This window comes from Camelus ferus, chromosome 4 (genome assembly GCF_009834535.1).
Source record: "Camelus ferus isolate YT-003-E chromosome 4, BCGSAC_Cfer_1.0, whole genome shotgun sequence".
Lineage (NCBI taxonomy): Eukaryota > Metazoa > Chordata > Mammalia > Artiodactyla > Camelidae > Camelus > Camelus ferus.
Window position 1 is genome coordinate 8,809,875 of NC_045699.1, and position 12,448 is coordinate 8,822,322.

General features: G+C 42.3%; 1 protein-coding gene across 1 annotated transcript in view; it reads left to right on the forward strand.

The window, feature by feature from the left end:
* The first annotated feature begins 1,395 nt into the window (after nt 1-1,395).
* Nucleotides 1,396-12,448, forward strand: part of SLC28A3 (solute carrier family 28 member 3) — a 48,057-nt gene continuing 37,004 nt past the window's right edge. The window contains exon 1 of the mRNA XM_032477498.1: nt 1,396-1,609. Within this exon, the coding sequence (XP_032333389.1) occupies nt 1,532-1,609 (78 nt within the window). The 5' untranslated portion in view covers nt 1,396-1,531. The remainder of the gene's footprint in view (nt 1,610-12,448) is intronic.

A 12,448-nucleotide genomic window follows, 5' to 3' on the forward strand; every position in this document is an offset into this window, starting at 1 on the left:
CAACCCAGAAATAACCACTAGTAAATATTTGATACTTTCTTCCATTCTTTTGCAGCATTCAATTTATTAATTTCAGTTTTTCACTTATCATAAAAGTTTTCATGTTTCCACCCAGGACACACAATTATAATAATTAATAGATACGTGATAGTTCATTTTATTTTACTTTTTTAGGTTTTTCTTTTTGTTTGTTTTGGGGATTTTTTGGGGGGGTGGTAATTAGGTTTACTTATTTATTTATTTTTTACTGGACCTATGGGGGATTGAACCCAGGACCTCATGCCTGGTAGGCATGCTCTCTACCACTGAGCTCTACCCTCCCCACTCATGATCGTTCATTCCATTTATTTATTTATTTATTTAATTTCGGATATGTATATATTTTTATTGCAGTATAATCAGTCTATATTCTGTCAATTTCTGGTGTACAGCATAATGCTTCAGTCATATATGAACATATATATATATTTATTTTCATATTCTTTTTCACCACAAGTTACTATAAGATACTGAATATAGTTCGCTGTGCTCTACAGTATGAACTTGCTGTTTATCTAGTCTATCTATAGTAGTTAGTATCCGCAAATCTCAAACTCCCAATTTATCCCTTCCCACCCCATCCCTGCTCTGGTAACCATAAGTTTCTTTACTATGTGAGTCTATTTCTGTTTTGAAAATAAGTTCATTTGGCTTTTTTTTTTTTTTAGATTCCACATATAAGTGATACGATAGTTCATTTTAAATGTTCTAGGGGATATTGCTATTTTGAAAAAAATCCTACAGCTAATAATTTCATAAAGCACACTCTTTTGATTAAATTGGTCACTTTTCATTTATCTGCCACATGTTTGCATTCCTAGGAGTTGAATTTTTAAACACGATCTTGTCTGCAGACAGGGATGTAGGAGAAAGGCCTTAGAGTCCACCAGACCGGTATTTGACATCTCATTGTTCCCTCATCAGCCAAATGGCCCTGAGCAAACCAATACCTCTTGTTAATTTATCTAAGGTGTTAAGTGAGGTGTTGTTAGGGGACACCTCAGTTTTCCCTTGTTCTAATGATCAACCAACACCACCATATATAATGTCCTGAGCACAGACGCAGCACAGGGTCATGGTCACTTGGTAGCAGCCAGCCCTGGCATCCCCTGCCACCCCACCACTCCCAGTGACCACCACCACCGCAGGAAATATGTTATTTCACTCCAGACTACAGAGAAAATGTCCTTTTCTGTTCTGAGCAGAACCAGAGTTTTCTTCCTGGAGTAAAAATGGGCAGGCAGGAACAAACGTAAAGAAAAGGATTAATGAGGTAGGTGGATCTCACCTGGAAGCGTCCACCCCGCCTCCCGCCACTCCTGCCCCACCCCAATTGGGAGATTTTAATCAAAGTTTCCAAACTGAAGCAGTGCACAGGTTCCTACAACAGCAAGGTGGCCTTTTGACATCAGCAGAGGCTGTGTTCTTCTGCACAGGTACAGGGGACCTCCAGCCCAGACATCTGGAAAGAATTCGGAGCCCAGCCAATTCCATGAGCCGCAAAAACTCTGTGGAGCTGCAGAGGATGACAGCCCTCAGAACCCAGGGCCACAGCAACACCGGTTTCCAGGTGAGCAGATATTTTATCTTATGTTCAAGACCAAGGAAATACTGCTCTTTCCCTACCTTTTCGGCATGTTTCTTAACTAAAGCAGTGGGGTTATTGGAACACAGTAAGATTTTTAATGTCACACGTTAAGCCTATTATTTTTCCTTTTTTGTTTCTTCTTGGCTTGAGAAACCTGTGAAGTCTCTTTGAATCGAACCTGTTTTGATCCCTGACTTGCCCTGTCACTTAAAAACAGGACTGTCCTCTCCTGCTTTTTTTGCCTTTAGGCTCGCGTGGCAGGAATATAAACATTTACCTGTAGACATTTTCCCAAAGGGTTGGTGAGAAAGGAAGAGTGGGGAAGAAGCCAGATCCTGGATGTAGTCAGCACCTCAGGGTCCCTTTCTCTTTAACCGGGTCTCAGAGCCCCTGTTAGATGGTGGCCTGGGTACCCATCCCAAGCAGCCGGGTTATGCAAACCATCTCACGTCATCAACCAAAACTCACTGAGTGATTAATGCTGCTTGGCCCAGGGCTAGGTGCCGCAGAATGAGTCTTGTCACCGGAAAACACCGGCTTTCCGACTAGGTCTGGGATGGGGATTTTGCAGGGCTGTGCCCGGAATGCATCCTCTCCTTGAGCTGACACCCAACTCGAGGAGGCCACGTGAGCAGGTGTCAGCAATCTCTTAGGCTTGAGCATCAATAAACAGGCAAAATAAGTGTTTAGGCACGAGCAAAGAAAGGAACAAGGAAGGTAAAAGGGCTTTGATTTGAGCCTTGAGTCTTCCACCCACAAGTTATTGTAACTTCCCTGATCCTCAGTTTAGTTGTCTGTATAGTGGTCACAGTCATGCTCATTTCATAGGTTATAAGTGTAGGGGAGGAAAAATCTTTCCCTCTACCCTCTTAGATTCAGCTCCTGAGGTCTATAAATTAAACTGACAAATGGCAGCTCAACAAGCAAAGGCATACACAATTTTATAATTTTTTGTACACATAAAATTCACAGAAAAAGACAGCTTCACAGAAAAGAAATGAAAAACCCAAAGAAGCAGTAAGACTTAGAGGCTTATATACCATTTTAAAAAGGAAGATAAATTGTGGAGAACTGATTACACAAAGGGGGAAAGTGAGGTTGTGCTTTCAGGGCCAATAAATTGTGGGACAGTGACTAGGAAATATGTGGAGGTAACTACTGGAAGATAAGGTTTGCTAATCAGGTATCTCCTGCCATCTCAGTCTCCAGTGATAAGGGATGTTTTCTTTCTTTTATGGGGGAGGGTGGAACACTTGCTTAAGGGAAAATTATGCCCTGCTTTTAGGCAGATGAAGGAAGGGCAGAGAGCTCTTTCTGGGCCTACTTTTTCTCATTTGCCTTCAGCTCAAAATAATTCTTACGCCAAAGTGGCATACTTTGGGTGACATATCCTGATCCCCATCCTAAGGGTTCAATAAGAAGAAAAGCCCACAGCAGGGAGACTTTTATGAGTCAAAAGAATGGGGGGGATGGAATGCAATAAAGAGTTAAAGTGAACATGGCAGCAGGAGAAAGGTAACTGTAGTGGAGAAAGGTCATGTCACCGGCAGCTGGTGGCCCAGGGGCAGTGGGGAGGAGACACAGCCACCAACCGCGGCCCTGCGTTCCATCCCTCACGCTCTTCGGCCCCAGCAGAGCATCTCCAGGCCTTGGGGCACAGAGCAGGGCACCTCAGGCCCAGCAGAGCACCGCACACCAGCACCGACAAGCACTGACCAGGTTATTTGTCCAGGGCTTGCTCTTCACCAGGAGTCTCCAGAGACATGTATTTACTCAGCAAAATTGTTACCTGCCCCCTAGCTGTGGCCACTGCCAGAACAATTCAGGAAGGAACAATATGCTATTCGTGCAACAAGGAAGGAAAGAGAATACCAGTGAGGGCTTAAAGGCGGGCAGGGATTTCCCAGTTGAAAAGGAAGGGGCATCAGCTAAGCACTGCAAACTAAGAGAACTGTCCGTGCCCGGGCCCGAGGGCCCAAACGTGGGCTGCAGATACAAAATGATGAACGGCCGCTCTTGGTGCTGGGGCAGGTTAAAGAGAGCGACGAGTCCACATTAGAAACGCCAACTTGGAAGTGATTCCCTTTACATGGACAGGAAGAGGGTCAGAGCGAGGAAGAGAATGACTTCATTCTGAGGCCTCCTGGTTGAAATTAAGATGATACCAAACATCTGGATAAAGATGGTGATGGACCAGGAAGCTTTGGGCACATCTGCACCCAGAGCCTGGAAGGGGGCACCATACCTTTGGGGGCTGTTCGCACAGAGGTGGCCAAGGGCGTGGGTGGGACCACGTGGAGGGGAAGCTGGGAAGAACCTGTGTTTCAGGAGCGGGAAAGTTAAAGTCAGAGGATGAAGCAGAGAGGCCACAGGGAAAGAGACGACAGAACCAGGAGAGGGAGGGCCTGGGGGAGCCAGCGGAAAGAGAACCACAAGTTCAACATCAAAGACTCCTCCGTGGAACGAAGGAGACAAGTTCATTTGATTTGCTAACTAGCAGTTATTGGTGACCAGGGTGGGCACAGGGGACAGTTTGTATTATGAGTGGGAGTTAAGAGACTAGAGAAAATGAGGACAGAAAGGACGTTCCTCTGGCAGAGAGGAGAGGGGGAAGAGAGACAGGCTTCTGAGAGACAAGATCAGGGTTGTCGGCAGGGTTTTTCTTATAATTGTGAAATATAACACACAGAAAAACATGTGAAACCAAATAGACATCCTACAATAACGTGCCACCCAGGTCAACAAATAAGACATTTCTATCCCTCAGCTGGGACACCTGCACCTTGCACCTCGGGTACAACTGCCTCCCTCCCCCGGGGGTAACACAGTTCCCAACTTTGTAGTAAGTACTTCCCTGCTGTGCTATATACCTTCACTTCTGATGATGAATCCTCAAGCACTTCCTTTGCCTGTTTTTGAATTTTATATAAACAGAAAATCATAAGAAAAATGATTTGCTTATTTCAAAACATTTACATGGAATTAAGTAAGATGAGTCATTTTGTATCTGACTTCTTCTGCTCAGCTTTCTGTTTCTAAGATTCAGCCATAGTACTGGGAGCAACTGGAGTTCATCCAATTTTACTGATACACAGTATTCTCCATCAACGTTGCACAGTTTATGTTTTACGGTCAGTGGACTTGGTGTTAAGTTTGGAGCTTTGGGGAGCTATGAATTCTCTTGCACATGTCTCCTGGTGAATAGGTAACACATTTATTCTGGGATTATTCTTAGGAGTGGAATGCTAGGTCATTAGAAATGCATATACACTTCCAACTTTAATAATAATGCCAAACTGGCTTCCTAAGTGGTTTTACCAACTTACATTTGCATCCACAGAGTGTGAGTTCCTGTTAGTCCTTAGCCTCACCGACATTTACCTGGCTTGTTCATTTCAGTGATTCTGATAGATGTACAGTAGAGTATGACTGAGGTTTGATTTTAATTTTCCTATGTAATCGGCCATTAGATGTCTACTTATGAAATACTTGTTCAAGTCGCTTGTCCATTTTCTCTCCTGGATTTTTGTCTTTTTCCTATTGATTTGAAAGAGTTCTTTAAAGGTTCCAATACAAGCCCTTTATCAGTTCTATGGTTCACAGATGTCTTGTACCACTCTGAATCTTTCAGTCTTTAACATTTTGGTGAACAAGTTAATTGCATTGAGGTCCCATTTATCAGGTGTTTCTGGTTTATATACCCTGTTTAAGAAATCTCTTCCTACCCGGCAAGATCATGAAAATGCCCTCCCATATTTTCTAAAAGTTTGTTCTCGCTTTCTACTCTGAAATTGATTTTTATGAATACTGTAAGGTGAGAGTCAAGTTTTCTGATTTTCTAAATGGACACTCAATTATTTCATCATCAATTTAAGAAAAAAAAATCTTTACTTGACAAATACATTTGTCAATTGTCTGTATTTGGGGTAAGTTTTTTGTTTTTTTTTTTTTTTTTTTGGTTTTTTTTTTTAAGAATAGAGCAACTGAAAGATTTTTCCAAACTCAAAGAATGGGAAGGGATCCAGAGAAAAGGAAGAGATGAAAATTGACAACAAGAGAGGCTGGATAAAATTCAGAACTTCTAAGGGTGAAAATCTAGGCACACACACCAGGGAAGCCTGGCTTGCTCCACGAATCGCCTGGTGAGCCAGTCAGGTTTAGAAAGGCTGTTAAATGTGTTTTTCATAAAAACTTAACATTAGAATTGGCATGTACTGTAAATATAATACACACGCTGGATTTTAAAGACTTAGTGTGAAACAAGGTGTGAAATACTTCATTAATGACTTTACACTGATTACGTGTGGAAAGGATATTTCCAATACGTCAGGTTAAGTAAAAATATATTGTTAAAATTAGTTCCACCTGTTTGATTTTACATTTTTAACGAACTTGTAGAAAAACTTTAAATTACACATGTAGCTTGCACTTTATTTCTATTAGATAACTCTGCCTTAGCCTTCAGCAAATACCTGTTTTTATCCACAGTATGAATGATTTATTGTTTCCTTTCCAATGTCATAACTACGATGAGTAAGTGGCTTTTTTTTTTTTTTTTTACGGGAATTGTTTTCAGGAATGCTTGAATGAGGGAAAAAGGAAAATCCTTAAACCCTTCCTCTCTGAGACGTCACGGAAGTGACATTGGTTAGTCACCTAGGCTGTTCTCCCCTGGAAATAAGTCTAGGTGTGATCATACAGATGTGAGGGAGGAGTAGAGAATGCATTTTTAAAAGAAGTTCTTTCACAAAAGCAAATTATTGTCATGTATTTTCTGTGTTTTAATTCACTTGTGAGGGGAAAAAAAGCATCAAGATAGCTCTAGCCAAGGTTGTCGTGAGCTCTGTGAAAACACACTCAGGAACCTGAAGGTGTGATTCATACTGACATCCCTGACTGGTGTGTTGGAGAAACAATTCTCTTCCTCCTTACGTTGCGTAATTACTTCCAACCTCAGAAATTTTATATTCCAAGTATCCCGGTTAGAAGTCTATGCCGATGTTCCAGCGCTTACATGACCTCCCAAATTTTGCCCTCCATTGAACAGCCTCTGCTAGCACTCTGAATATGTAAGTCCTTCTGGCCTCCGCGGTTTCTGATGAGAAGTCAGTTGTTAATCTTATTAAGGATTCCTCGAGTGTAAGTTTCCTGTCTTGCTGCTTTCAACGTGTAGATCAGTGCTTTTCATTAATTAGTTGGGAATTTTTCAAACATTATTTCTTCAGATAGTCTTTGGCCCCTCTCTCTCTCTCTCTCTCTGTCCTGGGACTGTCACTATGCGTATGTTGGCACACTTGATGGTGCCCCTCTGGTCTCTGAGGCTCTGAATCTCTTCACTGACATCCTCCATATGGTGATGCCTTATTCTCACACTTTTCTTTGGTTCTTTGTGCATGGTTTCCTTTACTTTTTGAGCATATTTAAAATAGTTGATTCAAAGTTATTGTCTAGTAAGTCACACAGCTAGGCTTCCTCATGGACAGTTTCTATCGACTGCTTTTTTCCCCTGTGTATGGACCTTTCTTTCTCATCTGTTTGTGTGTCTCATAATTCTTGATTGAAAGCTGGACATTTTAAATAAAGTGGCAGCTCTAGAAAACAGATCCCTCTCTCCTTCTCCAGGGTTTGCTCTTGCTGTCTGTTGCTGCTGTTACTGTTTATTTAGTGAATTAACTGAACTAATTCTGTATAGTCTGTACTTACTGTCATGTGTGGCCACTAAAGTCTCTGCTCATTTAGTTTAAGGATTTTTTTAACAATTTTTTATTGCGTTATAGTCATTTTACAATGTTGTGTCAAATTCCAGTGTAGAGCACAATTTTTCAGTCATACATGAACATACATACACTCATTGTCACATTCTCTTTTGCTGTGAGCCACCACAAGATTCTGTATATATTTCCCTGTGCTACACAGTACAGTCTTGTTTATCTGTTTAGTTTAAGGATTTGACATAAATTTCCAAGTGTCTGGAACCAAGAAATCTCCACGTGCCTACCAGGAAGATCACCTTTAGTGCTCAGGCAGGCTGCCTGCAACTCTAAATTCTCCGTTTACTTTCACTTCCTGCTTCTGTTGAGTTTCAGCATCAGCCAGAGATGAGAGTTTTGATTTTTCTCAAGTCTTCTTCAGGCGTGAACACAGCGCTGGGCATGTGACTGGGTTTCTAATTCCCCAGGAATGGCAGAGATATTCAGAGCCCCTCTGGATATCTCATTCCTCAGTTTTTCCTTTAAATTTTTGTTTATCTGTGGTTTTCTCCAACTATTATTACCACCTCGGGCAGCTGCCTATGTTAAACAGTTGCCCCCAGGGAAATAGTATAAACTCTGAGTCCGATCATGTGAGTGGGGTTTTCTAAGGAACCGCCAGAAGGTCAAATAATGGCAGTTACCTTGGAATCGGACTTAAGGAGAGTGACAGCCCTGGCTGGCCAGTTCCTTAGGATGCTAGGCTGCTGGTTTTCACTGTGATTTCAGTGTTGTTTTTCAAGGCTATCATGAGCCTGGGGAGAGTGGAATAGGACTAGGGAATAAGACACCACAAAGCCCTTAGTACTGAGATTCCATCATTTTACTCGAAAAAAAATACTCTCTACGTTGTCTTAAGCCTTTAGTTAATTTTCCAGAGTTCTGAAACAGTGATTTTGACAATTTCACCAGTGTTCTTGTTGCTTTTATGAAGGTGAAGAATTTGGGGCCGGGGGTGGTTCTTACGCCACCATTCCTGCTAATGTTACCACTAACTTTAGGTTTAAATAGCAAAGTTAGACACATCACAAGGGAGTATGTGTATGATTAAATGGTGGATGGTTCTGGCCACATCTCTGGTGTCAGGTGACTGAAAGTATCTTCAGGACAGTATAGCTCAGTGGTAGAGTGTGCTTGGCATGCACAAGGCCCTGAGTCCAATCCCCAGTACCTCCATCAAAAAATAAATAAATAAACAAACCTAATTTCTCCCACAAAAAAAAAAAAAAACATGAAAAAATAAATTAATTAAATGGAATGCATTGGATAATTAGTCATAAGTACAGGAAAGACTAAAGGTTCTGGGGCTTATGACCTTTTACCAAAAGTGGGGGAAGGATTCAGGCATCCAATGGTCAGAGGTAAAGGAAAGGAGAAGAGGGAAATTGAACGCCATTATTTTCCTATCATGAGTATCCTAAAAGAAATGCCCTCCTGATTCCAAGAGGCTACTTTTGAGACTCTACATGTTGACTGCATGATGGAAAGCCTGGTTTGTTATCCATCACTGGTCCTGATTGGCCTATAGCTGTCATGCCAGTAATAATTAAAAGCCCCTGACCAGTATTGGGAATATCAATTTCAATTAGCTCACAAGGCAATGTGTCTTGCAAGCACACCCCCAACCTCGGGAGGGTGGGCTGCAGAGGTTTGCAGAAAAACCTTCTTACCTCAGTTAAGACAGATCTAAGACTGGCTACCAAGCTCTCGCTCTCTCTCTCTCTCTCTCTCTTCCACTAATAATTATAAAACCTCTACTCCATGATTCTTAATTGAAAATGAAGGTGGCGGTGCCTGTGGATCCATCTCATTCAGACACTGTTGATGTTGATGAGAAGCTGGGCCCTGGGTGCTAGCTGAACAGTTATTTGTCAAGTTGAAAAAAATCAAAGGTGGGAGGATTTGGACTTTTACAGTAGAATAGATTATGGGAGCATGAACCCCAAGTCTCTATCACATCGCAAAAATTTGGAATTCTGTCTTCAGATTGCAGATTTAGGCAAACATAGTATAGCGTGATTTTCACTCAAAGTCAGGATCTGGATTTGGAGGCATTTAATTCCACCCACACATGGGCTAAGGCATTTGGCCCAGAAGCCACTTAAAGCCTTGGCATGACTAATTCTTTTTCCTTTGAAAGACAGTTACAAAGAAAGAGAGCCAGGGGTGGAGGGGAGAAGGAAGGAAGGGAGAGAAAGAGATGGTACAAATGTCCTGTATCCTTCGGAAGTAAATGAAGACAGAGGTTTCCAATGAAAACTCTGGGAATCACACAGTTAAGGAACCTCTCATAGGTGTTCAGGAACAAAGCAGATGATTACTAGGAATAGTTTAAGTAAGCAAATGTACCTGAAGACTGTTCAATGTTCCTTTCAATTGCCTGGTTTTGTAAAGACAAGCCTTTGTTTGTTTCTTTCCTTCCAAGAGCCAAAACTCTTTTGACATAAAGTATGACATTTATTGATTCAACAAAAACTTACTGAGCTCTGACTTTGTGCCAGGCATTGTGCTGGGAGCTGGAAACAGAGAGCTTCTGTGAGGTTAAAATTAAGTAACAATGGCAAACTAGCGCAACACAGTGTGTGAAAAGTGCTAGTCATAATGTAAGTAGGCAACTTCCCCCAGACTGGGAGTTGGAGAATATTTCCAAGTGAACACTTATAGGCTTCCATCCCTTCGCTCCTTCATTCTACAATACCTATTTAGCATCCACTCTGTGCTAGGTGGAAGGAAAATACACATTAGGGCTCAAAGGGCATAATTCCCCAAGCCACCATGTCAAGAACTACTTTTCCCACATTACATTATGTGGAGACGTCAAAGCCCTGAAGGAGAAGTTACTAGAGGCAGGAGCGGGGAGACGGGGAGGGTGGCAAAGAGAGGCTCACGGGAAGAGAAGCCAGTTCTTATTAGCCTCATGGATCTCGGCTAATTTCAAAATCTTGGTTCCAAGAATCTAAAACCAATGATAAGTTGACATTTAAAATGGAATTTCTGTACTCTGTGGACTCTGGAACATTCTAGAAGACATTAGCCAGTCAGATTATAACAGGTTGTCACGAAAGTCATGATAGAATTTCCTTCATGAAACGTGGTCAGAAAGCAACCCATTAACATGAGACAAGGCTCTGTGCACCATGAGAAAGTGTCAGTTACTGTCCAAGAGGGGTCAAGACAGGCACGAGGGCTCGCCTTCTAGACCACCTGGTTGCCTTACTCTGCTGACCTGCTCAGCTTCGGGAATGTACCAGTCATTTCACTCTTTCAATCATATCACTTAATAACTTGACTAGCTTCAGACAAACTTTCATTTTTCTAATTCTAGTTACTGCATTCTGAGTTTCTCATCCACCCAAGTCCATTGTTTGGGAACCTTTACAAGGAGGAAGTTGGATAGAGAGCACTAGTCTGACTTGTGCAGCCAGGGAGGTTTGAAACAGTATAATTGCTTAATTGAAGAGCCAGACCCAGCAGATGAAGCAGGTGGGGAGCAAAGGTCTAGTCACAGGGTATGTGGAATCCAGCAAGGAGGGGCACAAAGTCAACAGAAGGCATTCCTAGAGGCCAGCAAATGTTAGGCTTTCTGTTAACCCACATGGCTGCTTCCTTGTTCCCCTGCAGAGCACGAGGGTTTCAGGTCAGGGAAAAGGGAAGAAGGAAATAGGGAAGGGAAAGTTAGGGGACGCACAGGTGGGAGGAAGAGGCAGTCTGCAATGCTCCAAATGCTGACCATAGTGCACGCGGCTCTGACCTTGGCCGGAGATGGCAAGGGACCTCTCGTTAAGAAGGAAGTAAAAGAGAGGAAAGGCGTAAGCTCCCGAAAAGAGCCAGACTGTTGGTGGAGGAGGTGGGAAGGGAAGGGTGACGGCAGGGCACAGCTGAGGCTGAAAGCTACATGCTTAACCATTATGAGGAGGGCAAAATATAGGCTCCTTGGGTGAAGAGCTGAGGCTTCAGAGCCAGAATGCCAGGCCTACCAAGGATTTTCATCCTTGTTTATTGATTTTTTTTTCTCAACTGTAGGAAGATGTTTTGCTTGTAAGAGCATTTCCAGTTCCCCTGTGACTAAAAGGGCTGTGTCTTTGGAATTTCAAACACAGCCAAGTTCGTTCCAGTTAACCTGTAAAAGGAGTACCTTGAACTTTTTAACAGTCCTTATATTGACTATAATTAAATAATCAATTAAATAATTTATGGTTGACAGCTTTTCCTCTAAACTCCCCAAGGGACCACATATGCAGTGCCTGGTAATGCAGTGTCTACCCCATAGCAGGTGCACAGTAAGTATTTGTTAGAAGAATGAATGAGAAGGCCTGGGACAGAGCCTCAAGGAACATTAAGAGTTTATAACATTAAGGGTTGAATGAAAAGGTTTATACAGCACAGAAAAGGGAGAAGGAGAAGTCTGGATGATAGGAGGAAACTAGCAAAGTGTAATCACAGAAGTCAGGGACAAGAATATTTGAAGAAGGATGTGGTCCACTGCATATAATGAAAACTGGGCTTAGCAAAATGGAGACCATGGATGACTGTAGCAAGGGTGATTTCCATAGCAAGGGAGGAATGAAAGCAGTATTGGCGTGGGTTGAAAAGTGAAGGTGAGGCGAAGCATGAACCAGTGTCTTGTCCAATCAGGCTGCTATAACAAAATAGCTTAGAAACAACAGAATTCATTTCTCATAGTTCTTACAGGCTGCAAGTCCAGGATCAAGGTGCCAGGATGGTCAGCGTTCTAGGGTGGGGCCTCTTCCTGCTTTATAGCCAGCACCTTTGAATCACTGTGTCCTCACACGGTGAAGAGGCTAAGGATCTCTGTGGCCTCTCTTTCGTAAGGGCACTAATTACGCCCATTCATGAGGACTCCACCCTCACGATTTATGCAACTCTCAAAGGCCCTACTTCCTAACACCATCATCTTTGGGGGTTAGAATTTTAACAATGAATTTGGAGGGACACAGATATTCAGACCATAGCAACCAGTAAGTCCAGGTAGTAAACTGGTTTTTAATGGGAGAAGAAATGATTACCTATGAATTCTTGGCTTCATGCAATTAAAAAATTGATAAAGATG